The sequence below is a fragment of the Haliotis asinina genome, chromosome 3 (assembly GCF_037392515.1).
Source record: "Haliotis asinina isolate JCU_RB_2024 chromosome 3, JCU_Hal_asi_v2, whole genome shotgun sequence".
NCBI classification, from domain to species: domain Eukaryota; kingdom Metazoa; phylum Mollusca; class Gastropoda; order Lepetellida; family Haliotidae; genus Haliotis; species Haliotis asinina.
Window position 1 is genome coordinate 25,373,966 of NC_090282.1, and position 27,629 is coordinate 25,401,594.

Below are 27,629 nucleotides of genomic sequence, written 5' to 3' on the forward strand. Positions count from 1 at the left end.
AGACCTCCGACACATAGCTGAATGCGACGTTAATCAACCAACCAACCAACAGATCATTTGATCATATGAAACCCTTGCTTTATACTGAACATAATGAGACGTGGCTTGAGTCCCTCCTCTCTCCCCACGCTCACCTACCTCCAGTATTTCTCATCCCCCGCCCTAACAAACACACTCGCACGCACACACACTCGCACGCACACACACATGCAGATATTCACTCACAACTACCACCTGTCCCCTGCTTCAAATCTGAGGGGGATCTCATAAAAATAGGTATAGCCAATGGAAATTTAAAGTAACGCGCCATGCACAATCAGCATTTCATTTTTTATTCCAAAGATACCGCCCTGAGTTCAAACCTGTTTAGTAAATGACAACTTGAATAGTACGCTTAAGTGCCGCGACAACGGGAATCACACGCATGTCATCTTACCCGACACCGTCATCACAACCTCTCCCTGACAACCTGGCTGGGTAGCGGAGTAGCGAGGTGTCCTTATCTCCAGCACTTAGCCTAACTTGCAAGACAGCATTTTGTGATCGGCCTCATAACCAACAAGGAAGTCCGACTAAGAAATCCCTGGCCCCAGATTACAAGTTATATAGCAATGTTATAGTGTCTACTTCAGGACTGCCATTTCCAAATATTTCTAAAGACCGAAATCTGTGTAGCCAGGCTATATGATATTTAGTTATTATTATTCAATCTACAATCTTGAACTTTATCACTACCGCAGAGTGCATTGTGTTGTCAGCTACCTTGTTCCTCTTTGTCACTTCCATTAATTACTGTATATGACATTTATGACCTTCATTGTTCATCCCCTTTGTCTGTGTCTGTCATCACACCAACTGTAGAAGGAAGTGCTATTGTTTCTCTATCTGTCCATTGTTGAATTTTCGCCTGTCTATTGGTGTTAAAAACTATATATATGTATGCTCACATCTATACTGGTACGTGAGATGTGAGTGTGGAGACAGACATTCCGACTGCCAGTGTATGCACGACCGCGAGCAGGATTATGCCGCTCGCTGGAAAGGCCCTTGTGTTGAGCTGGAAGTCCGCTCACCTCATTCATGTATACTTGTTTGTCATGTCTTGTGAAACCAACTAAAGAAGTTCGAACTAAACTATGCCTTCGTCTTCATCAACGTATTCATTTGTCTTCGTCAACTTAATGTTCATCAAAATCACGAGCTTATCCACCCGTTGACAGCAGTATTCTATCACACAGACACACACTGGACCACGCCGTATAAAACAAAATAAAACAAATATGACAAAATATGAAAAATACTGATGATGGAATTAATAATCCTAGGGACACCTGTACTAACTCAACAACTCTTGTGTGATAAGTTGCTATTGTGTCTGATCACGTGGGACGTATTATTAGCAACATTTAAAGAGGCGGTTTACAGGTTTTTGAGAAAGAGGGGTACACACTTCACTTTCGCACGAGTTGCAATGGCCATTTCACAAAATTTCACGACAAAAGGGGGATTGACATTGTGTTTTTTAAATTTTTTTTCTGACAAGTTCAATACAATGTCTGGTTACAAGTTGAAATATGGTACAAATAGTGCTTTTGAGAACTGTGCAAAATGGATGTGAAAGGGTGTGCCGGGGAGAGTTAAATATTTAAAGATTGAGGTTATTAAGTTTGATTTTCTCTTTCTCAGGAAACCCCAATATAGATTAAAAACATCGTCTTTCATAATGAAAGCGAACCGATGTAGGTTTTGTAAGTATATGGTTGTTTCGGTGTATAAAATCAATGTAATTAAAGTTGTAAGAAACAGTGAGAGAACAAGTACCAAATGTATGTTTGCATATTTTCAAAAATGAAAAATCAAACAAAAAGCCCCAAAGAACAACAAAACTGTTACGCGTGAAACTAAAAAGAGATGTTTCTTATCTCCGTTGGTTAATATGTTTAAAGCGTTTCTTCTAAAAGCGGAGTTCTTTGAAAACAGATAGGAATATAATGAAATGATGGGAAGAAACCATTGTTCCTTGGACTAACAATTCAGTACACTACAGTCTTGCAGGAACGTTTTTCGATCGACTGACCGTGGTTTATCTGGTCCAAACGTCATTACGCCGCGAACATCCGGGTTAGAATCGTCTTCGGCAACCCAAGCTTGTCGTAACTAACGGGATCGGGTGGTCAGGCTCGCTGACTTGGCTGACACATGTCATCGTATGCGTGATCGATGCTCATGCTGTTGATCACTGGATTGTCTGGGCATCACACGGTGTATTCTGTGGCATCAAAACTGGGCCTTCGCAAGAACTACAGGGTTTCCCCACCGCCCACAGGACAGACAAAAACAAAACAAAACGGACTGAAGAACTTTATAACCTTTTCAAACTTTCTTTATACAATATATTTTTCTCTTCCTTTCATTAAAGCTTGTCACATGAATATATATGGACACTTGCAAAATATGTTAGAAAAGTAGGATAAATGGGTTTACGGCTGTCCTGCATTCTACAACTACTTCAGTTAGGAATGGACTATTTTAGAAGCGTGGGTGAGTGAGAGAATACAGTGGTGAGTGAGTGAATGAGTGAGTGAGTGAATTGTTTATTTTACGCTCTAATAGGACATATAGCCCAAGTTTTTAATGAATAAAGAATCGAATCGAATATACAAGAAATATCGACCTACCTGAATTCTGGGCATGATGTTGGAAGGTCGTAACCCATTTCATGTGTACTTACCGTAAGCATGTTTTTCCCAGTCTTCATTGAATCAAATATATATCATAAAATGACCAGGCAAGAGATTACTTTTCTGGAAAGCATGGTGGTTAAATAGACAATCAGACATAAATAAAGTTCTATTGAGTTTATTTTGCATCTTTCAATTTCCACCAACTGCCTCAAGGCACGTGACGTTTGTGTTCGAAATGATGAATAGGACAAAAACGTTGGGAATATTCAGTTTATAACAAGTTGCCGAATGTCAAATGCATGTGTTATTATCGGTCACTTGTGATCATCTGACAAAATTCAAAATCACGAAATTGCACAGTCTGTGAGAACATGGAATGTTGAACATTGATCGTGAATCCAAAACATGCTGACGAAACGTACATACATTCAAATACCTGCAGAACGACAAAACACTACGGTAAGATGTGGGTGAGGAGTAATTTCTAACTGCATGCGTGAAATGTACCAGTCATGATTAGTGAGGATTGAAAATTTCAAGATTATAATATATTGTCATTATCCTTATCTTATTTGAATTTTGTATTATATAATATTAAATACATGCGCATTTTAATTTCCAGTGTTACGCTATCAGGTGTCCAAGTGAAAATTACAGGGTTCTCAACAGAGCACGGAAAGAGTGACATATAAGTGGTACAGCACAAATACAGACAGAAACAAGTTGAGGTTCTTGAGAAACAAGCTATATGTATCAGTTTTGTTACAATGGGTGGAGATCGATAAATCACAAAGCAGGTAGTGTGTGTACACATGAACCTGTGACGTCACTGGTTTGGTTTCGTGCTCACACTTACGTTACAATGGGTTGAGAACGATACATCACAAAGCAGGTAATACGTGTACACATGAACCTGTGACGTCACTAGTTTCGTTTCGTGCTCACACTTACGTTACAATGATTGAGAGCGATACATCACAAAGCTGGTAAGGCTGCATAAAAAACTGAAATGTTTCTCGGGCACAATTTTCAAAAGTGACGAGGACGTTTTAAACAAATTTTGATAGAAAAAAGTGACGAGGGAGTAACACATTCTTATTTTTTCTCTCTCAGGAATACAGCTTGGAAAGGTTATAACGTGTTTATCAGTTGTAGATTCAGTCACACTCGTTGTTACAGACACCCACTCTTATAGCGGACAACATTTTGTTGCTTAAACGGCCATAAATAATTGTTACGCGCACAAATAAAAGTGACGCGCCGATGCCCGAGAAACATTTTACTTTTTTAATCAGCCTAACATGTGTACACATAAACCTGTGACGTCAATAGTTGCGTTTATGAATTGTAAAACTCTGCGTCACACTGAACATAAAATTTACTGACATGAAACATATGTAAATACTCAGAGTATAAAGACGAAATACAACGGCATGCGATGGATTGAAGACATGTACATGTCACCGAAGTAATTGAATGAAAGAAGAGCCAGATTATTACTGCTTGTAATTGTAATTAGAGGAGGTCAACGATGTTAGACCAGCTGAGATAAGTGTAGATTAACGCATAGTCTGTGGATGTGTATAATTTTGGCAGTGACAAATAAACCCATTTAAATTTAAAAGGAGCCTCAGTGAGATGGGAGATTCAGCATAAACCCGGGGAAATCTAGACTTGCTTCATTCAAGGCTTCAGCATAATAGCATTGAAGAGACGGCTTGGATGCAGGGAAAATAATGCCGTTCAGGGACTGCGAGACAGACTAACATAACTGATACATGTCACCACATCCCTATTGCCTGGCGCGATGCTCATGATGTTAATCACTGGAATGTCTTGTCAGGAAAAATAAAGACATCTCCCTGGTATACTGCTGAGTGCATGGGTTACACAACTTATAAAGGAAATAGAAGGAAGTCAAACGTTGTCCACTCAACGTCAGTGATAAAACAGAAAACACATAGAAAAGTCAGGTATGATATAAATCCACATCGTAAAGTTCATTTTGGTCTCACACAATCAATACGGATATGTCGAAGTTGGATTGAACGAATGATCTGCTTCGTTGAGTCACCTTTCACTCAATCTAACTATAACAGATATGAAACGCACCTTGGTCATCTGGTCCCACCAAGTTACTGTACAGTTGCCCAGCTTGGATTATGTTGGGATCGACAGGATGTGTGAATTGGGTTTATCACTGCTCTGAACAGTTTTCCAACAACGGAGATGTTTACCACATTGGTGAAACCCACGTAAGGTTGGATATAGTGCTTAAGCACCATCAAACAATTACTGAAAACCGAGATTCGAACCCATTATTAAATGGACAAAACTATGCACACTGAACTGGGACTTGCTATCAAGGTACCATGTGGTAATAAGGTCCTTCTCATAAAGCAAGCTCGAAATATTATTGACGTTCCAGAAAGACCTGTAAAAAGCTGAGGTTATAATCACAAGGCACTGCCGCAATAGCTGAGCATTGTGAAAAGAAGTATAAGAGTGTATTTATCAAACACAGGACAGTGCAACATGAGGAAAACAGTGAATCGCACGCCCCAAAATATGAATATAAGATCGTCAAGCAAGCTCTACTGTTTGTACGTTCTTGAAATCGATGCACTGTCTATATGTTCCCATAACGTGTCCTAAAAGCTACACCTTTCCCCGTGCAAGAATACGTACGTCAACAGAAATGGGCGTCTGTTTTGAATTGGGTGTTCATGAAATAACACAGGAATGTAATTCGCGATAGTTCAGATCGTTGCAAGAAGATAAACAAAGTAAACGTGATCAAACACCACAAGCAACGATTTGAGTCAAATTCATACATTTTCTCCTACGGATATAGTCAAGCTACTAACTCTGTCAAAAATGATCACAGAGCAGTGACTGTACTTCCACACACTGAGAGGCAGTCAACACCGACTGACCAACGGGGCTGCTTGGACGCAAGTCCACACACACCTATCACACATGCATGAGCGATGGACTTGAACAGTATAATGATTTTAAGTTTTTCACGTTATAAAGTCATCGTATCAAAATTTGCGCCAGAGTTCAACGGTCGATATGATAGTAAACTTTCTCATGATTAAATCCACGACCACCCATTGAGTAGAAGTGGTTTTCAACAGTCGAAAAGATGGTAAACCTTTTCGTGATTAAGTTCCGACTTGAGAATAGGTATGATTCAACAGCAGACATGATGGCCACCTATCTCATGAATAAGTCCACCGAGCACCTATTCAGAAAAAGTGGAGTTCAGCTGTCGAAATGATGATATTCTATTGTTCCCTTGATAAAATCCCCGGTGACCCATGCACAACAGATAGAGTTCAACAGTCGCGCATGACACAGCACTAAGACCTTATTTTATCTAACAAAGCTGCATCGCGCATCACTCTGCACTGTTGCAGTGACAAGAACTGAGGTCAGCAAAGCTGCTGATTGGGACCCGCCATTCCAGAAGTTCCAATCTGCCTTAATTCTGGACACACACTGAAAAGGCACATTATTCATTCGAACGAACTTACAGAAACATTTCTATTCCGGACTACTTTACAATCCAGACAAATGAGTTGGTTCCAGACAAGTACGTATTAGGCAGATTCCACTGTACTCTTGAATTGGCAGATCTCTCCAGACAATCGCCAAAGTTTGACAAATAGCTTCAGAATGTTAGAATTTTGAGGAAGCGTAGTCCACCGATCACATATGCACACGCGATGTAGTTTAACAGTCGAATATATTATACAATGGATATAGTGTTAAACTAAACCCATGGTGCGATAACCATTGTTCAAAGGCACATCATTGATTAGAACGAGCACATAGCCTTGAACTTGCATCTCTTCAAAGAAACACATGGCCTTGACAAACAGAAAATGAGAGTTTCAATTTGACGAAGCGTTAATTAGGAAATCCACACACTCCCACTGTGTACGCCAGATGTGATCTGCTCCATCTGTGTCAGTCATCCTGGAAACGGAACCATGGCAGGGAGTTTGAATAACTGATAATGAGATCTTCACTTTCATTTGAGGAACGTTGAAGAACAAAAATCAGGAAGCGTAACATTCTTAACCACGTGAGGCCCAACTTTCAACGTCTCCACAACACCTCCATGACTGCCGGAGCTCCTGAATACAAAAGGATACGAACCATAGAGCTCCTTACAGGGACGTTTCTTTACATTCGTCACACTGGTGCTCGTCCTATGCCCGTAGGCCAGAGAAACGCAAATGTCAAGGTCACCAAACCTACGGATGAGGATATCCCTCGTGTTACAAGGGACTGCTGCTCTTCTGTTCTCAAATGGACGGTATTGGAGTGGAAACAAATCTGTTTTTTTAACAAAAAATTCTCCTTTAATATCCGCTGTTAATCCCCATACATACGTGGAATCTTCGGTGTAGAAGAATATATCCACATTGGGCCATCTGAAAGGCTTATTTTCAATAGGTTCAAGGTTCTTCATGTAAAACTTCCACTGAACGTTGCTAGGGGCATATAGTTCATATCCTGGGACACGTGACAAAACATGGCGGATTTTTCTCCATTCTGATGCATTCATGGCAATGTCAGTATCATCATCCCACGGAATGACTCCATGGTGACGGTACATGCCTAGCAACGAGCCCCCTATCAGAAAGTACGTCAGGTTTGCCCATTCACAAGCCTGAAGAAATGTCTCCAACGTCACGTGCATTTTTAGACGTTGTTCATTCGTCATGGGCGGTTGAAACTGCTTTTCAATATTATCTTTCTCGGAATGCATAGTTCTCGTCCACGTCTGATTGAGATATTTGGACACAGCATCAACGTTTACAGACACGGGCACACTGATATTGTTCAAAAATATGTCGTCTGCTCCTTCAACCGGAAACCGTTGCCAGTGCACGGCAAGCTGCGCCAAATGCACGACCCCCATTGGCTGAATGGGCAAAGGAAGAAACACGCGAAGACAGGACAAACAATAGAGAAACGCGAAGCAAATGAAGATCCTCTTCACAAGCGCCTTGACCGGGAGGCGCATTCTTATGGCGTTCTGTTTGGAAGGTATGTGCTGCCAAGGTGGGCGAGGGAATGACATCAGATACATCGGCACTGGGCACAGCCTTTATCCCTTTGACTCAGCTCGGCCACGACATGCCGTGGCCATTCATTCGCGTTCCATCCTGATAAGATGGATTAGTGCTTATTTAGCATAATTCTTCAAATTTGCAAACAGTTAGCTGTGACAATTTTCCTGTGTGCATGGCTCTTTGACGTTTCAATGAATCCAGGTCGCTCGTTAGTCCACATTGACGAGCGTGAAGAGTGTCAATCTTTAGTTACGATTGACGGTTCCAAGTTTCTCCAGTGTCCAGAGTGGTATTGAATGCGGACTTGGCATTTCTCTCGTCTTCCTCCAAAGTTGTTCAGGTCTACGGTGCGCTCTGTCGCCTGCCTGCAACATATAATATCAAGAGGGCAATATATTACAGTCTGTAAAACTGTTTTTATATGCTCAGCGGTATTGTTCGTGTTCGATGTGTTACCGCCTTAACAGGTTAGGGTGGCTTGATCATGTATACTGATATGGGCGTAAAACACAAGTCTGGACTTGTGTTATCACATATACTCTTGAGGTGCATGTTGAGTTAGAGTGAAGGGAACATTGTCAAAAATAGCGAAAACCATGGGTGCTGAAAGACACTGAACTTGGGTCTTCAGTGTCACACACAGCTTATAACGACGACGCTTGTTTGTCCATTGTCAGCAACGTTTGAATAATACCAACTGCGGAGTAATTTGAAAACAGAATATGCATGAAGCAAACAGGAACAGATAAGCAAAAAATCACCTCAAATCAAATTCAGCTAAGCCAATTATACACCTCCCTTTGCAACCTTCGTGCAACAGATAAGGACACTGCCCTTGGATACTATAACACTCGACTTTAAATGCAAGACCGTTATCAAATGGGTGCATTAGAACAAGGCAATTCGATTGCTGACGAGTCGTTTGTGATACCATAGCAACGCACTGTGACAAGGAAGACTTGATACATAATGAGGAATGTTGTTAAACGCTACACTCGTGGCAGCGATCTGTAAATAATCGAATCTGGACCAGACACACCAGTGAATATCAGCATGAGGATCGATCTATATAATCGTAACGATGATTTGCATCAACTAATTCACCGATCTCCTTACTTATCTACTGCGACATGCATGGGTCGCTGAAAACGCTAAGGGTGAATTCTAATCAGGAGAGTGAGTGAGTGAGTGAGTTAAACTACATTCCAGCAGTATCATGGAACCGCAGAAATGAACTTTAGACATTGTACCCATGGGGAATCGAACTCAGGCCTTTGGCGAGACAAGCGAACACTTAACCACTGGGCTACCCCACCGCTCTAACCACAACCCAACAGCTCAGTCTAGGTTACTAGCTGCGTAGCGTCTGTTGGGATAGCAGCATCTTGGAACATCGTTTGGGGACGTTGTTTGTCTGCACCAAAACTGTGAGATGAATGTAAATAAAGGATTTTCGAGCATCAACACTGGTGTCACAATCACCGCCTGTAGAAGCATTTGTCTGTGTTGATAAAGGCATTGCATATCGACTAGACAACTCAGTAGAGAAATCCGGTTAATCCGCCGTTTCAGTGCAGTTCCAGAGACAACCTGCGATAGCTTGTTCTATACTGCATAAAATTATCATTATGCTTTAAACATGCCGTGGTCATCTGTATAACTTTACCCCTTGTCAGGTTGTTTTAGCAATGAGTAAGTAAGGTTTACGTCACTTCAATCAGTATTCCAGCACCATTACGGCGATGTGCTAGAGCCATATGCACTCATAGTGGACAGTGTGTGAGTTTGGTTTAACAGTGGGTGAGTGAGCGAGTCACTTCAAGCAGTACTCCAGCAATATCACGGCGGTGGACACCGGAAATGTCATGACGTTAGCTATATGCACACTGAGAGAGTGTGTCAAGTTCATAGCAATGAGTGAGTGATTGAATGACATTTTAAGCGACTATAAGCAATATTCCTGCAATATTACGGCGGTGGACACAAATAAGCTTGATTGCTTAACCAGGTGCACCCACAGAGTGTGTGTTACGATGGTGTAGCAATTAGTGAGTGAGTGGGGTTTAACGGCATGTTAAGCAGTATTCCAGGAATATCACGACGGTGGACACTAGAAATATGATTATTTTAGCCACACTTAGAGAGTGTGATAGTTTGGTTACCAGTGAGTGAGTGATTGAGTGAGTGAGAGTGTTTTATATCACTTCAAGCAATATTCCAACAAGACAACGGCGGGGGAGTGGGTAATGTTTACGCCGCTTTACGCAATATTCTAGCAATAACACCAGAAGTCTGATGACTTTAGCCATGTGCACACTTACAGAGTGTGTCAAGTTGGTTTGGCAGTGAGTGAGTGAGTAAGGTTTAACGTGACCTTAAGTAACATTCCAGCAGTATTACGGCGACTCGTCTACTCAAGTGAGTGAGTGAGTTTTACGCCGTTTTTAGCAATATTCCAGCAACATCACGGCGGGGGACACCAGAAAATGGGCTTCACACATTGTACCCATGTGGGGAATCGAACACGGGTCTTCGGCGTGACCAGCGAACGCCTTAACCACTACCCCACTGCCTCCTCGTCTACTCAAAGGTTTCCGGCAACCGCACTGTATTGTTCTCCCTACCCAAGGTCAAAGGGTGATTTTATGATACACACAACAAAAAAATAATGTTATTCAAACGGATCCTGGGACCGTCTCACCGGAATCTGTCCAAAGCGGACTTGTACGCCACGTGTCCGCATTGGTGAGATTAAAGCTGCAATTTTCTCCTCTCTTTAACGTTCTGTAAACATTAATTTGAAGATAAATGTACATTAGTTGATTTAATTATTCCCTTAAATTCAAAGGTGTCCCCATTATCAATGACATCTGCAAATAAATTGGAAACGCATGTCGTATAGCTGCTCGTGGGCATCTTATACATCCTATCATTGAAAACCAATACATTTTCTTTTTATGGCGGGGCGGTGGGGTAGCCTATTAATTAAAGCATTCGCTCGTCACGCTGAAGACCCGGGTTCGATTTTTCACATGTACACAATGTGTGAAGCTCATTTCTGGTGTCCACCGTGATATTGCTGGAATATTAATTAAACCCAATTCACTCACTCACTCACTCTTTCTAAGGCTCAAACGAACATCCAAAACAGTGCACGTGTGATTTGGTTCATCTCCCAGACTTCATTGTACTAATATAAAGCTGTACACAATTACCCCGCCTTAGAATATTTTTTTCACAAACTGTCTCAGGAATTGGTGATGGCTAATAGCCATAGTCAAATTTTATGATATTTCTTTCAATTTTCAATTAGATAAAAATAAAATAGGTACGTATATAGAATCTGATCACGAATGAGTGACGGCTAAATAGAAATAAAATAAACTTTAACCGCCGTTGTGGTTTCAATTAAATAAATCCAAATTCACGATACTTTCTTTTGCACCTCAGTGTACATAAGTCCCCGTATACCACTACAAACCGCACAGGGAATATTTGCAACTATTCATGTTTACAGTCTCTAGTTTCCAGCACGAAAACTAGCACCTCACTTATTTCCTGATGCGGTGACTGGTTTCGATAAATCACACATTTATCACATTTCCGTATGACATCACGAAATACTGAAGACCTTTTTCCTGGTCAACATAATTATCCAATAAAACCTTTAAAGAATGTGAATACAACAGCACCCAGGAAAACAGGAAATATTATCGCCACATTTTGCCCTAACCTTTTCGCCTGTTGTAGTAACAAGGTTCAGTATCAAATTACGGTTTCTCTAGAGGAAATATTTCAGCTGAAAAATTAATGAGACTTTCTCATGCTTAATGAATTCCAAAGGGGGACGAAAAGAGGCAAAATGTTTTCACCCTGATTCCGCGAATTTGTATTATTTAAGGAATGACCAACACGCAGGAATAACGCGACAAAGAAATACCCCGTTCTCTCTTGATTCAACGAGCGGTAGAAAAGACGACAGTTACCTTACAGAATGATTAATTTATAACCGTCGGCAAAGTCACCCACTTGAAACAAAGACCTATTATGCTGGCGTTTCATACCAAGTCGCATAGTCCCCCCTTGAGGGCAAATTCTGAAATAGGCACAGTCTTCATTTCTAATTATGCCTCGGTATGGCCCCCAGGGAGCACTGGCCTTCAAAGCTTGAAGGTTACATCAGTGTAATGGTGAGTCCTCTGAACAAACAGACAGCGTGGACTTTTGTTTAATACCGGTATTCTTTCCACACGAAATCTTTGTCAACACCTGCTGTCCATGAAAATATTCGCGTCCGTGTCACGTGTCAAATTATGTAAAGAAAGTCTGACAGGAGACAAATTAAATATGAACATATTCATAGAAAGTAACGTTGCAGCATGTGCATATAGAATCAATAAGAAGGTCGTAGCTAAAGGATCAATAACACTGACAAACTGCATGATCCTCGATGAAAGCACAGTACCTTGCGTGCACGTGGTCTCTTGTGCCTATCTCTGAGCCTGCTTGTCCGCCACACTGCCAGCGCTCTGGCGTTATTTCCTCACTGGAGGGATGGTAATGGAGCCGCTCGGCTGGTTTACAGCGTACTGGTTTAAGCTGCGAGAAATTCGGTCGGAGTGCCTGTCTAAGGTCGGGGAGGTCATCATGGGACCATGACGTCACGCCGTGTCAAGAGGTAATCGGAGAACCACCTCCGTTGTATCCCAAGCGGATCTTAAGTTAATTTGGAAATGCATCCTTTGTTTAATATGTCCATCCCCTCAAACATTATTGGACGTTAGTATTGTCAGGAGATGAGTGTTTTTCTTGTTCAAGCTATAAGCTGATACTACAACCCTCAGGCCTTTGTCGGTTTGTACCATCGACACAGTATTTGTGTCGGAAAATATATCACTAACATATAGACAGTATGTAAACGCAAGCCACTACATAGTGTGAAGAGAAACCCCAGTCTGATGAGAAAGTGTGGAAAATCTAGACTTGCTTCATTAGAAGCTTTGTTTGAGGGTAAGAGCTCGGCGGAAATGAAAAATGGTTCAGAGACAATGAGGGAGTTGGCAGCTATGTGTTAGTGAGAAATAAACATGTCACTTGACTGACAGACGCTGCTGAGTTAAATAAATGCCGTTAGGCCGTGTGATTCTGCAGCGGCATAATTCATGCCCATCCCTGTCCGAGGAAGTATACCCCCAGGGTCCCAACGCCTTTTTTTTTTATCGTTGTTGTCTGACAGACAGAACTGACCAACTGGCCCCACATCGCCCCTTTCTCCTTCCTCCCTACTACTTCCGAGGTTGCAATGAAAAAGAACCAGAATCAGTTTGTTGGAATCGTATTTCGGGGCCACTTATTTACCGATTAGTCCCGATCAGGATCAACGTCGCAATCACTTGAACAAGAGTGACACATTTTAACAGAATGCTTTTCAATGATCAACAGAACAGAGACTTCCTGTGAGTGAGTGAGTTTAGTTTTACGCCGCTTTTAGCAATATCACGGCGCGGGACGCCAGAAATGGGCTTCACACATTGTAACCAGACTTTCTATTATGTATATACTGGGCCCAGAGTGACTGTGGTATGTTATGATCAGAAATGCCTGAAGCTTTGTGGACTTGTAGAAATGTTGTCTGAAGACGCTTATGTCCTGAAGGAGAAGTAACTCTCTCGGAGCGCCAGTCATTTAGCTGTGCTCATACTGACTTAACAGGCGGGGATCTATAAATACTGTAAGATACACAAACTTTCAGGTAACACCGTCGAAAATCTATTGTGTTCACAAATAGATGAATGTGCGATTCATGAACATATCGCCTTTCTGAGACCAGTCATTGAAATATAAATGTTACAACTAAAATGTTCAGTAAAACAGCGTTAAACCCCAATACTAATTCAAACGTAATTTGAACTAAAGTGTATATCATGCCGTTTGATTGCTGCAGCTGGACATAGTCTCTTAAAACCGAAGGAAATATTCTCAAGACTCATTCACTCAAACGTAATTTGTGCCCAAGTATATGGCATGTCGTTTGACTGATGCAGGTGGGCCACTCTCTTGTAAACCACAGGAAACATACTCCAGACCCACTCACTCACTCGCTCAAGCATAATTCATATAAAGGAGGCCGTTTGATTACTGCATTTGGGGCTAGTATCTTATAAAACATAGGGAACATACCCTTGAGGATCTCACTAGCTTGCTCATTCACGTCATCCTTCACTCCCCATCTCCACCAGCAGCCTATGGTCTTTCCTTAATTTCGAGGACAACATATCTAATTACATGAGGTAGAGCCAGTTGTCATGTCTATTTTTAACACAACATTCTACAGTGACATACGATGCATGTTTTCGAGTTCAGGTTCGCTTGGGCTATGCCAGCGGTGACTGGTCTGGCACGCAGCGTCAGTGCAGACGGTCTTTTATCTCTGTGCAACCTATGTTTAACAGATGATTTAGTTTTACGCCGCTTTTAGCTTTCAGAGGACGACACCAGAAATGAGCGTCCGCATTGTACCTGTGTCTTCGGCGTGACGAGCGAACGCTTAAACCACTGAGCTACCCTACCGCCACTAGACATGATGTTATAATAGCAATCGTGCAGGTTGCTGACGTGTTGGCGCATGCAATAGAGACTGTGCTTGATAAGTACGGGCGGGCATGTACAGTGAGTGCAGTGAGCGTGCTTGGGCGGGCGTGTACAGTCCGTGCAATGAGCGAGTTTAATTTAACGCAGAGTATAGCAATATACCGCATTAACCACTAAGTCCCCCCCCACCCCCCCCACCCCGTCCGTACAGACCGTACCGGTGTACAGATATTATATAATACACCCGTGTCTATGACCAGCACATACAGACTACCATTGTCACAGAACAATACATGTAAATGGTACCTGTGCCCATGAACAACAACAACATCATCGACAACGACAACAACGTCAAAAACAGCGACGACGACACTCGCTGCAGTCAGTGATGGGAAACATAACGATGGAACAAACTCGATTTTGTCAAGGTGATTTTCCTGGAAAGGACCGAGGAGTCCATGTATACATGTATATTCATTCAAAACAATACTGTGGTGCACAATCAAGGCAGATTTGTTTCTGATTCGTGACATACCCATGCACGTGTCAGGCGAGTTCAGCGATCAGAAAATATCTCGACCGAGGTCGTTCTCCAACGTAAACACCATTTGGCCCTCTTTGGACGCGATTTCATCATGCATTATTACGATCAATGCTTAAATACTGAAATTACATTTTAATGAAGTTACCTTTGAAGTATATCTGTAACTGGCAGGGATCTGAAATGCGTGAAAAATCTATACCCACACACTACAACCTGTCACGTGGCGAATATCCATGCCCGCAGTCGTCAGGCCCACGTGAAAACAGTAGAAATTTCATGACGTAACTGAGATCACCCCGAGTGAGGTATCGCGACAGTATTGACAATGTACCGGTGTATAATAAAATGAAAACATCCGTGACAACGCAGTCTGTAACACGTTATTATTCTTCTCTATCACAAAAAACATTCGTTAGCACAGATGTGCCCTCTATTGTGATGCGTGGACTCCTGCACGGGAAGTGACAAAGGGAAGTCGAGATCAAAGTAGGAGCTAGGTAGAAACGCGGAGATGAGGTTGCTGGAAGTACGTTTGTAGACTGTGCTTTAAGTGCCGAAACACAAACATCGCTGAAATATTTGTTTTGTTGAGATTACAGCACATACATGTACTGATTGTAACATTTGTTGAATATGTGAAATCATATACATTTACCTGTATAGACTATAATTCAAGGAAAGGAACTCAAATTTGTTTTCACAAGTTTGAGTGAGTGAGTCTATATTTAAACCTGATTACGGGACAAGGTAAACTGACCAAGCCTGCTGGCACTCGACAAGACCGGTTCAGTATCGTTCAAGTCAAGTCAAAGTTTATATATTTCACTTTATTCTCAATATACTACTAATGGTGGTGTAAGAGTACGTATTACACATCAATTACTGTCAAAATGACAGCGGAGCATAATATAACACTATATCATAGAGATAAGTAACTGTTGTTGGTATGACATGTCTGCTACCCAACTTTTCTTATGGTGGAAAAGATAACCAAACTTTGCTAGATTTTTCAAACGGTACAATCTAAAGTTGTAAACAAGACTCTACAAGATACATGGTTGGAGTGTTTAAGCAATTTGATTGTTGTAAATTTTCTCTTAGATTCATGAAGAGCAGGACAGCGAAATATTTAATGGAACTCGTCCGCAACTGCTGGCGAGTCACATAATTTATAAGTTCTATTACTGGTAAACACATATAAGATGATCCACGACCTGACAAATGACCCCAATTTGCATACTTGGGAACGCCCCACAGAACGATCCACTTGAAACAAGAGGGAGACAGGTTGTCTGATAATTATCGAGAAGTTCATTTTCCCCGTGCGTTTCACGCATGAATTGTTATAGCACACTCGATTTGCGAACAGGTACAATCCCAACGAATTGAATCAACACAATATACTGAGCAAATGTGTTTAGGACCACCGATCCATTTCACGAAGCAAATGACATTTTCCTGTGTGTTTTTTTTAAAACAAAATTGTTGAATATTTAAAATGCTTGTCAATCTATTTGTCTTCATCTTAACTAAAGGTTTGCGTGGAATATCAGTATCTTATGCCTGAAATTGCAGTCTTATCATTCAAAGGAATATGCGGTGTTGATTTCATGTCACGGTTAGCATGTATTGCACGTGCATAATCGTCAAGCTACCTGGAGCAGCCAAGTGTACTCGTCCAATTCGTTGTACCGCCTCACTTGTCACAAATGCGTTTAGTGCGCAGGATCATCTAATATGTGTCTAGCAGTACCTCTTGGGGTATTATTCCAACGCCCTGTCTCAATAGGTAACCGATGATTACAAGTTCTGAACTTTAAGAGTGGATGATCTGTATATTTGGGTTTACATGCGATAGAAATAGGTGAAATATATTTTGCAACAACATGCACTATGCAGGGAGATATGTGTTTCGTATTCGTGTAACACATCGCATTCCATCCTCAATATCTCCAGCGTATACGTTCTGATAAATCTTCTCTATACCCAGGATGCATGTACGGCGATAGTTTTATTACCTCCCTTTGCTAGCTCCGCATTCTCATAGCAGCAAATCAACTAAGCTGTCGTTTCAACCGACCGAGCCAGTGTCAACAAACATAGCATTCGCAGCTATGAAGGTTTGTTCGCATTCGTAACTACTCGTGTCATTCCGGCAAGCGTCTGGCGCCTAGTACGCCCTCGTGGCCATGTTTACTACCGGGTGTTGTCTATGCCAAACCGCAGGCAAACTGTAGCGCAACTGGGCGGCGCAGCGTAGAGAATATGACCAGTCTTCATATATGCGAGCGAAGCGAGCAAAGGTTGGCAAAACACTTCCCTCGCTTCGGTTCAAAAAATATTTTTCATGTCCAAATAAAATATCGAGACCATCAAAGGTACACTCCAATTTCCTCACTAGGTTGTGCTCTCCGATTTCCAACGCCATATTTAATAATTACTGACGTGAAATATGTTTTGTTTAACATTTTAAGCGCTACTCGTGGTACATCAGACCGTTCTTCGCCTCCACTAACCCTGCCAGCTTCCGGTTCAAAGCAGTGAAGGAACAAGTTAGTATTCCGTATGGAATACATAAAGAGTTACCTCCCATGCTTCATACTCCCACTACGCCAGAAGTGTGTTTATTGTAGAATAAATGTTACAAAAGATCTAACAATAACGCCGACACTTAAAACAAATACAATCCAACAGAATCATGATACAATTAGGCAATGTGGTATATCTTTATAATTTCTGCTTATTCTTGTTCCTTTACTGCTTTGAACCGGAAGCTGGCAGGGTTAATGGAGGCGAAGAACGAACTGCATACCACGAATGGCGCTTAAAATGTTCAATAAATCATCTTTCACGTCAGTAATTATTAAATATGAGGTTAGAAATCGGAGAGCACAACCTAGTGAGGAAATTGGAGTGTGCATTTGATGGTGGCGATGTTTTAAATTGACATGAAAAATACTTTTTGAACCGAAGCGAGGGAAGTGCGTTGTCAACCTTTGCTCGCTTCGCTCACATATATGAAGACTGGTCATTTTCTCTACGCTGCGCAACCACATTTGCGCTACAGTTTGCCTTTGCTCTAAGAATATCCTACACCCAGTGGGCAAATCAGCAGTACAGCCATTCCATTTGAAATGTTTTGTTTTGAAATGCGTTTTACTAGGCGCGATTTGATTGGTTTACCAAGATTCTTGGCAATAATGGCGTACGAGAGGGGTACGAGTCTTCTTGTAGGTCACGAAAAGAGACGAGTAGTTACGAATAGGTTTGTTCGCAGTGCGACTCAGATTTTGAAGAAATCACACAAATTGTCAGGTCCGAAATTTTAAAAAAAATCTATGCAAGAATTCCTACCTCTTCCAAAGTTCCACTGCATAAATTGTGTTGCCAATTTTAATCGTTTGATAAATTATCAAGCGAAAGTGACTTGTGATTGGTACGCTCAACCTCCCAGCGTAGACGTCTGAGTGGATAAAAAGCCAGGCAAGGCATGTTATAACATCATTGATCCCGAGCTGTAGATGCATCCAGGGTATAGTGGAGATTTATCTGAATGTATACCCTGGAGATACTGAGCTTGGAGAGTATAGGTCCTATCAAACCTTTAATGACAGGAATGACAGATTTTAATTTATCGGAACCTATACCATGGAGACATGGAGGATGATAGCATTCTAGCATTAAGTGAAATATTCATACCATATTCCACTCTTACATGACTTACACAATATATTTACTGTATGAATGTTATGCCATCTACCAATTTCGATAGGTAGCCTATAGTTATAGGCCCTAAGTTGTGTAAGTCGCAAGGAATAGATTTCAATATAAAGATTATCACTAAACATACTGTAATATAGGCCTCTCGATGACTGTGATTTACGTTCTCTCCAATTTTATTGAAAGTGACCAAAGAGTATTATTTTAACATTATTTACCAGCCAATGGGCACTCTCTAGTTCTTGTAACTGCCACATGTAACTAAAGACAATATATTTGTACCGACATGCGTGGCGGACCTGATCAGTCACGGAAGATAAAGCAATGCATCTGGCTATTGTGTAGAGTCTTTAACGAGAGTTTAATGCTGAAACACGCTGATGTTATTCCTTGTCCTTCATATCACCTCGGTACCAACGTCATTGAGACAATGGTTTGCATTTTACGCTGCTTTCAGCAATATTCCAGCAACTTCACGGCATGGGGCACCAGCAATGGGCTTCCAGCATTGAACCCACGTGCCAAATCGAACCCGGGTCTTGAGCACTTGTCTACCAAACAGGTTTGAGGCTTGTTTTATTCATTTGCTGGGACAATTCCTTGAAATCCAAATGTTTGTAGTTCGCGATGATTAAAAGGATCAGGTAGTCATGCGCAAGGACTTGATCCTAAGGTAAAATTCATGCTGACGATGTCAGTCAATGGGTTGTTTAGTTTAAGCATAATTATTACAAACAATTAATTACTCGCGTCTTGCTACAAACAAGGGATGTTCAAAGCCAATTCTGTCCAGGAACTTCATGGGTGGGAACGAGGTAGTTCCTGATTAATAAAAAATGAAAAGTCCCAAAAGTGATGTCTGATAATAAATTATGCAAAACCGAAACTATAAAACAAAATGTTAACACAAATTACTCCCTATATAGGAAATCATTTAAAAAAATAATTGCTATCTCTTTAATGCAGTCCTATGGACGACTTTGTCCCCAAGCGATAAGAAAATACAGTCATAAACAAAAAACAAAAAAGGTCATCACTTGTAAAGAAATTGTATTAAAAAACCCAAAAGAATTGTTACACTTTTTAACCCAAGCAGAACACATTCGCCAAAACGCAGCATGGTACGCAAGCCCACAAACCCTTCCTTGGAATGACCTTGACGCATCCCCTACGTCAGTGCAGACGGGCACAAACTGCGTGACAGAGCCCTTTGCAGATAAAAGGTAGTTCAGACAGTTCAGGAACGACTGGAGAGGTTTTCGACGCACAGGAGAGCGACAGGTGCGAAACTGCGTTCGACGCACTATGCGTCAAGGTATAGGGCGGCATTTGTGGAAAGGAATGCATGATTGAACGCTAGGCCCCACACCGCCAGAACTGTTTTCAGAATACCTGCACAACGTTAACGTCAACTTACTGCCCTGGCTAGCGGCATCTCCGAGCATGAACACCACTGAACACCCCTCTGACCATCTTGACCGCCAGCAATACTACCTCCAGCGAACCCACAGCAACCTGAACAGACTCTCTTGCACTTATGGAACTGGACCCCGTTCCACAAAACTCTCCTAAGTCTAAGATCTCGTAACTTTTCTCGTAGCATTTGTAACTGATGAAATCAATGAGGAGACGTGTGTCGGCGTATGTGGATGCCCGGGGTGGTGACACTCGCTGTTCATGACGTGCCCCCCAACTCTTGACGAACAGTGAGTGAGTGAGTTTAGTTTTACGCTGCACTCAGCAATATTCCAGCTATATGGCGGCGGTCTGTAAATAATCGAGTCTGGACCAGACAATCCAGTGACCAATAACATGAGCATCGATCTGAGCAATTGGGAAGCGATGATATGTGTCAACCAAGTCAGCGAGTCTGTCCTCCCGTTAATCGCCTCCCGTTAGTCGACAAGCATAGTCGCCTTTTATGCCAAGCATGGGTTGCTGAAGGCCTATTCTACCCCGGGACCTTCCCGGGTCCTTGACTAACAACTAGTCTCTGAAATGAACATGTTGTACTGAGAAAAAGTTCATGGTGAAAGAAACTAAAATGGAATGAAAATGAGCCTTGAGACTTTCTTCATTTTCTTAAGCTGTGGAAATTTAGACTTGCCACATTTTCTAGACTTGGGCTTTCTTGGTTTTCTTTGCATCAGGGTCTGTACGAGAGACTACCACAACTCCAATCTTATTATGTGACCCTTTATACACTTTTTGTATGAACTCTTATTTGCTACAGTTTGACCGCTAGAATCTTTCTTAATGAATCGAAGACCTGCTTTGCGATGAATTTTCAATTATATTATTGGAAAATGATATCTGTTTGATGTAAACTACTAATGATAAATCTCACATACGTCTTTGTTTCTATGTCTTGACCAAGCGAACGTTTCTTGTGCCCGTTAGTGTTCAAACAAAACAACGGTTATCAAACTTGTCTACCGCCTTTGTAGTTGTCTCAGATTCCCGATGTCACGATGGCCTTGATTGACCTTCCTCAGCCGTTATCTGAGCCCATTGTACTGAGGCTTGCCTGCAAGATAACCTATAACTCTGTCTATATAGTACAGAGTTCGTGTGAGTTCAGTTTTGAAAGTGCATTAACTTTGACGTCACGGGTTGTATTTTCATATTTCACTGACCTCCCTGTGACAAGAAGGTGGTTCATATACATACTGCTCTTGGAAACACATGGAAAGAACCTTTCATATTTTATATATTGGGTTATCATCGGTGTCCGTCCGTCCGTCTGGAACAGGGATGTACTTTATCCACTTCTCGAAAACTACTGAATGGAATTCAACAAACATATGGGTTTTCTTGGGACTCTAATGGTGTGCATCTCATATTTTGTTTTGGTATTTTATTGGGTTGTTCTGTAAGTCTGGAGACATTTGAACTTAGGCACATTTTCGCTATGATGATGGTGTACTAGTGCACAAAGGAGGGGGTGTACTTTATCCAACTACTGCATGAAATTCGGTGACGTTCTTGGCGTTCTTAGGACTCTAATGGTGTGCATCTCTTGCTTTTTTGTATTCTATTTTTTATACGTTTACGCATTTATCTTAGGTACATTTTGCCGAATTTCTCTACGATGATAGTGTTATAGTTGGTGAAGTAGACGTGTATGTTATCCACGTCTCCTCAAAAACCTTTCTATGGAATTCATGTAAATTACATATGTGCTTTATAGTGACCCTAGAGGTCTGCATCTCATATTTTATTTTTGAATTTTATTTATTTTTCCAATTTTAATGCCATATTAAACTTACATTACTTTTGTTGAATTTCTCTCTGAAAATAGTGTTATAGGGGATGAATTCTATCCAGTTCTCCTCAAAAGCTGCTCAACAAAATTGATTGAGCTTCTACAGGAGTTTCATGGGGACTCTAAAGGTGTGCATCTAATACCTTGTTCATCCAGTTTCTTAATTATGTCACTTCTACAGATGTCTGAACTTTGAATTTGCATCTGTTCATCCTGATCGTCCCATACAACAGGGTCTGTACTTAGTCCACTTCTCCTAGAAAACCACTGCACAAACCATATTTAGCTGACATATGCCTTTTACAGAGACTCAAAGGTGTGCATTTCATATTTTGTTTTTGTATTTTATATTTTTTTTGTATGAGACGATTTGAACTTAGATAAGTTTTGTGGAATTTCTCTCTGATGATAGTAAAATAGGGGATTAAGTCTATTCACTTTCCACAAAAACTGCTCAACAGAATGGTTTAAACTCATATGTGTGTTTCATTGGGACTTGAAAGGTGTGTATCTCATAGTTGCATAGATGTTTATTGAATTTGTTTGGTAGAAATTAATCACCAGAGCACACTCAGTGTAGGGAACGCTTCCTTCAGCAGCGGGGTCATTCGTGTCCCTAGACACATTTTTTCTTGCTTCAAATATGTAACAATTAATTCACCACTAAAGTTGTTTACCAGTTTATCAAAACTCTAAAAATTTGAAGCTGTAGTGGAGAATATATATATTTCTAAGTTTTGCTGTTCCAAAACCCATTCCCCACTGAGGCGGCGGGAGAACCTAGTGGCTATTTTATGCGTTCGGTCGTCACGCTGAAGATCCGGGTTCGATTCCCGCATGGGTGCAACATGTAAAGCCTGTTTCTGGTGTTCCTAGCCCTCTATAGCTGGCATATTGCTAAAGGCGACGTTAAACGTAACTCACTGACGTGGTTGTTACCGAGGTGATATGAAGAACAAGAAATAACAGTCAGCATTAAACTCACGTTAAGGACTCTACACAGTGGCCAAGGGCATTGCTTTATCTTCCGTCCGTGACCGATCAGGTCCCCCACACATGTCAATACAAACACATTCTGAGATGCTGAGGTGGTCTTGTCGAGTGCCAGCAGACCCGGTCACATTACCTGGTCGCATGATCAGGTGTCTTTATCTCCAAGAAGTTACTGAAATAGGACGTTTCACGTACTTATGTAACGTGAAATGTAACATACAATATAACGTGTCAACATGAACAAAGGCTGACTGCTGAAGGCCATCACACAAGACTGAACGATAAGCGGGCTGTTTCCAGCTACGCGTTGATAATAATTGTTGCGCACCTACACATTTAAAATACAACTACACATTTAAAAAATGTCTCATACGCTAAACTTTTAAAACAGATGCATACAGAATATATTTATAAAAATCGGCCGCGTAATGAAAAAGACGTCCATTTCTATCAACGCTGTACTGTTAGTAGAGGACTAGTGTTTTATTGTCAGTGTAGGTCGAGTGATTTTTAATGAAATCATTTCCACTATATTTAAGCTGGTTTTGATTAGGAATGACAAAAGGCAGTACATGACTGTTTAGTTAACTTGGTCAGTGACATATACTTTGGTGAGTGAAATCACTGGAATACCCACATATTTGAAAGCAGTGGGTAACGGAAAATTAAATACCCACGTAACATTCACAAAAATAAAAAGACCCAAAACAACAAAAACAAAAACAAAATGCAGTAGGTACAGTATACCCACGTGTGCTGAATCTTATCTGGAGCTCTGCTGGCAAGACATATGACAGCTGTATGTACAAATGACATGAAGACGCGGGCCCTATTCGTCACAATCGCAACCTACAATAAACCCCACTCTCAACCAGCTGGAAGGTCCGTCACCTCTCAATGCTGCCTGTTTTATGTTTTGATGTTTAGCAACATCAAAGTTATGCGATGGCTTTCTGGATCTATTAACTGACATCATACGATACGACACATGCTATGTGTCAAGCAAGCCAGCGAGCCTCACCACCTGATACCTTTGGTCACCTCTTAGCAGGTAACTAATCAATGATTTCACGTACCTCTCATTATTATGCCGATATTTACACATTTATTTACGGACTAAGATAGGTAATGTTCCCGTAAAGAAATAAAGACACGAATAATTTTTTAAACAGAGTAAAATATTTATGTTTTACTGAAATGCTAGAACTGGTAAACTAGACACGAGACCGTTGACAGTATTAATGGAACTGCTGTGATTGTCTATTTGGGTAGTTTTCTCGTTTACTTGATAACTCTACGCAGAGTGAGAACACGCCACCTTAAATCTCTTGCTGTAACAACCATTGTCCTGTGTCAGATCTGCTCTGCCCGACATTAAATTGACCTCAATCTCAAGTTTCTAGTTTATGTAAATTACATATGGACGATAGGTATCTTCTATTGCGACATGTTTGTGGCGTGGCACAGAAAGAAGAATGAAATGTTATGTATTATGTATAATGACGTTTCATATAATACTGGACAGACAACTTTTAAAAAATATAAGACAAAGTGGACATAGTCTATGAACATTAACCCAGTCTTATGTTATTGCGACGTTTAAGCATAGACACTCATACGTTATTGGCAAGTTATGACTAAGTGAGTTTGTTTTTAAGCCGCTTTTAGCAATATTCTAGTAATATCACCTCTTGGGACATGGGCTTCACACATTATACCCATGTCGGGTATCGAACCCAGGTTTTTGTCGTTGCGGGCGAACGCTGAAATTTATGAAGTTCGAAATCCCCTATAATGTCCTGTATGAAAACCTCATCCTCATTGCCATTGGTGGATACTAGTAATTCCTACATAAACGGTTATGCCACAGACAGGGATTGTATATTTGACAAGACACGTGGAATTCGTTATCATTGACAATAAGCAAATCGACTTTCATCTTCAGTTGTACGGGCATCTAGACAATATTATGACCACAATTTAAACACCTGCTTACCTCTGTTGGAGGGAGACACCAAGGCAAGTGATTGAGATCACACGGCGACTAGTCAGGCAACGTTCCTCAGTACTCAATGCACACTCCGTGAACTTTGTGTTGGCTTTGTAATGACTGATAGCCGCTGAGAGGTGTATCAGCGGCTTCCATTACAAAGGACAAACGTTAGAATGACTGACTGTGTCAGTCACGAGTGATGCTGTCCTACATAGGATGCGTTTCAAGTGCTTGCTGGATATCCAGTACCTGAATGAGTAAATATGATTTTACGTCCATTTTAGAGATATTCCAACAATAACATGGCGGGCGACACCAGAAAGGTCTTCCAAAATTGTGCGCCTTTAAAAATTCGAACGTGGGACCTTGGCGCGACAGGTGAAAGCTTTAACCATTAGGTTCCGTCCACTGCCTACTTTCATGAAAATCCACCCTAGGCTGTCTTAAGGATACTTCCATAGACGGAACATCTGCCCGTCCGACGGTCACAAGATAAACGTTACTTCTGAGAGGCCTTCACAATAAAACCTTCAACTCTCAACCTTGGAATACATAAACATTGTGACCAATGCAAAGTACGACCTTATCTGACCATCCCTCTCTCTCCCTCTCTTATTCACTGACGCTGGCTCTAACTGGCAGTCGGGCTTCATAATACTACTGTGCGATATTCAGCAACCCATAATTGTACGAGGTGACTATACCAGTTCTCATTATCGCCTCCCCACTGCGTGTGTCATAGCTTTCTTTTCCTGCTTATTTCTCTCTAGGAACTACATCGTATACTTATCTAGTCTAAACACTTCTAAAGTAAAATCAGGGTTGAAATTGCGCTACCTGACCACCACATACAAGACATTCTATATTTCACGTATGTGACTAACTGCACTGTCATTCCATCTGGGAGCCTGAGGCTATTACGCAAGTCAGTCTGGTCAAGCCGGCGTAAACGGTCACGCTCCCTGGAAACACCACGTGTGTTAACCTTACATCATACAGTCGACACACATGGTCAGTCTGACTGTGCGCTAAGGGTTAGTTAGGCAATACAACCTACTTTAACGTAATTCCTAAATAATAAAACAACCGACCAGGGTGACCATCGATATATCCCTGACAACCTGGAATGTTGTGGTAAAACAGTAGGAGGCCTGAGTTGTATATATACTGCAGTCGACGAAGGCTACTTCACTCTGCCTTCACCAAATAAACGCTCAACTCAGCAGCCTTCTCTGTTGTTTAAGGTGCCAGCAGAGACCATATAGTAGATCTGTTACATGGTCTCTGGTGCCAGCCAGTCTTGACCGCGCTACCGTTGCTTATTCCCCACTGTAGCAACAACAACCCTTCGTCATGTGGTTGATTACATTCAGACCACGGTCGTGCTGCTGGAATAATGCTGCGGTCAGCGGTAACACAAACAAACAAACAAACAAACAAACATAGCAACGATATTGCAAGGCCAGAACAGAGATGATGAGAGGACATCGCAGCAAGGGGTGGGAATAGTTCAATCTAATAACGAGGCTACATTCACATGGGGTATCATGGAATCAGTAACTGGTTTGAATTGGAGTCGTTTCATCGTGTACCAGTAGTAGGTGTTGTGATTGTGGATGGTGAGTTGGGGACAGAAATCTTTCATTAGAATCTTTTACCTGATGTTGTATCAATGGGTTGACAATACAAAGAAACAACAAATGACAAACTTGAGGATCGACCAGCTGCCCGATAACTTGTAGTTTGTCTAGTGTGGAGAAACCAGGTTTCGTCCGTTTTCACAAATCGTTGTAATAATTTTTCTGGGTAAGCTATTGAGTTAGCTTATCACAGGATATGTGCCTTAAGTGTTGCCACACACTTTCTTCATTGTCAGTTTCTTTGTTAGTAGGACCCGTAAGTCTCGCGAAATACTAAGTTGGTTCCCGGGCCCAGGTATGCTAGACCAGACCCAGCTACCTTTCGGGGCAATATTTCCGGTAACATGCGTTTATTTTAGAATCAGTTCTGATTGCAAATTGCGCGATCGCAAAAAATGATTGTCCAACCATCCATGATTATTTTAACATTAAGATTTAATCGACTGCATGCGATGGTAGCGAAACGATCGGCAAAGCAGGTGGGTGAGGTATACTAAAGTGTCCGACCTTGTCATGATATATTGTACTTTCGACGCGGGGGGCATCTCAAAATTGTTTTAATCTTTAATCCTTGCAAAGACACGAGGGCTTATGGGTTAGAGTTGGTCTCTAGGAACCCATACTTGACGTAAGAGGCGACTAATGAGACCGTGTGGTCAGGACACATAATAACAATGGTATCCCGATAGCTGCATGTCACTGTGCGTCTTCAACCACGTCTGTTAAGAGGACACTAGCAAATACAGTGCCTAAAGGAACAAATATCTTTTGGTCCATGTTTGACATAAGAAGAGTCTAATTAGATCGGGTGTTCAAAGTCCCTGACCTAGTTGACCCCTGTTAACCGGTGTCTCGTTCGCTGCAAGTCACAATGTGTCTTCAACCGTATCTTTTGAGATGGCACTAAAACACATACAGCCCCAAAGAACAAATGTCTGGAACATAGTTAATACAGTGGTCGGTGAAAAAATGTCAGCGTTTAGAATCGCCTGAAGTGGCTGAGAGCGCTTTCTGATTTCAGAGACAGAGTTCCTCGTGTTTTGAACAAATTGTTATAGGTAGCTAGTATCGACAACTGTAGGTCTGCGAAACAGTACTAAATGTTCGGA

At 41.4% G+C, this 27,629-nt stretch overlaps 2 protein-coding genes across 4 annotated transcripts in view; both read right to left on the reverse strand.

Annotated features, from left to right (window-relative positions):
• Positions 1-27,629, reverse strand: part of LOC137276697 (uncharacterized) — a 52,700-nt gene that overhangs the window by 16,538 nt on the left and 8,533 nt on the right. The gene's annotated exons all lie outside the window — the stretch shown is intronic.
• LOC137277720 (uncharacterized) lies at positions 2,351-24,972 on the reverse strand. 3 transcript variants are annotated; one of them, XM_067809610.1, is made up of 3 exons: positions 24,884-24,972; positions 22,880-23,059; positions 2,351-8,139 (listed from the first exon to the last, which is right to left on the reverse strand). In XM_067809610.1, exon 3 carries the CDS (start codon positions 7,789-7,791, stop codon positions 6,724-6,726), a length of 1,068 nt encoding a protein of 355 aa, XP_067665711.1. In that variant the 5' UTR covers positions 7,792-8,139; positions 22,880-23,059; positions 24,884-24,972; the 3' UTR covers positions 2,351-6,723. The 3 variants fall into 3 exon arrangements, 2 of the variants coding, with proteins under 2 accessions (XP_067665711.1, XP_067665710.1); XM_067809609.1 differs by lacking the exons at positions 22,880-23,059; positions 24,884-24,972 and adding an exon at positions 15,055-15,196 and having other exon boundaries at positions 2,845-8,139; XR_010956629.1 differs by lacking the exons at positions 22,880-23,059; positions 24,884-24,972 and adding an exon at positions 12,240-12,309 and having other exon boundaries at positions 5,501-8,139.

What these genes read in the sequence shown, in the direction of transcription:
- LOC137277720 (XM_067809610.1), bottom strand. Translation starts at nt 7,791, where the DNA reads ATGTATCTGATGTCATTCCCTCGCCCACCTTGGCAGCACATACCTTCC.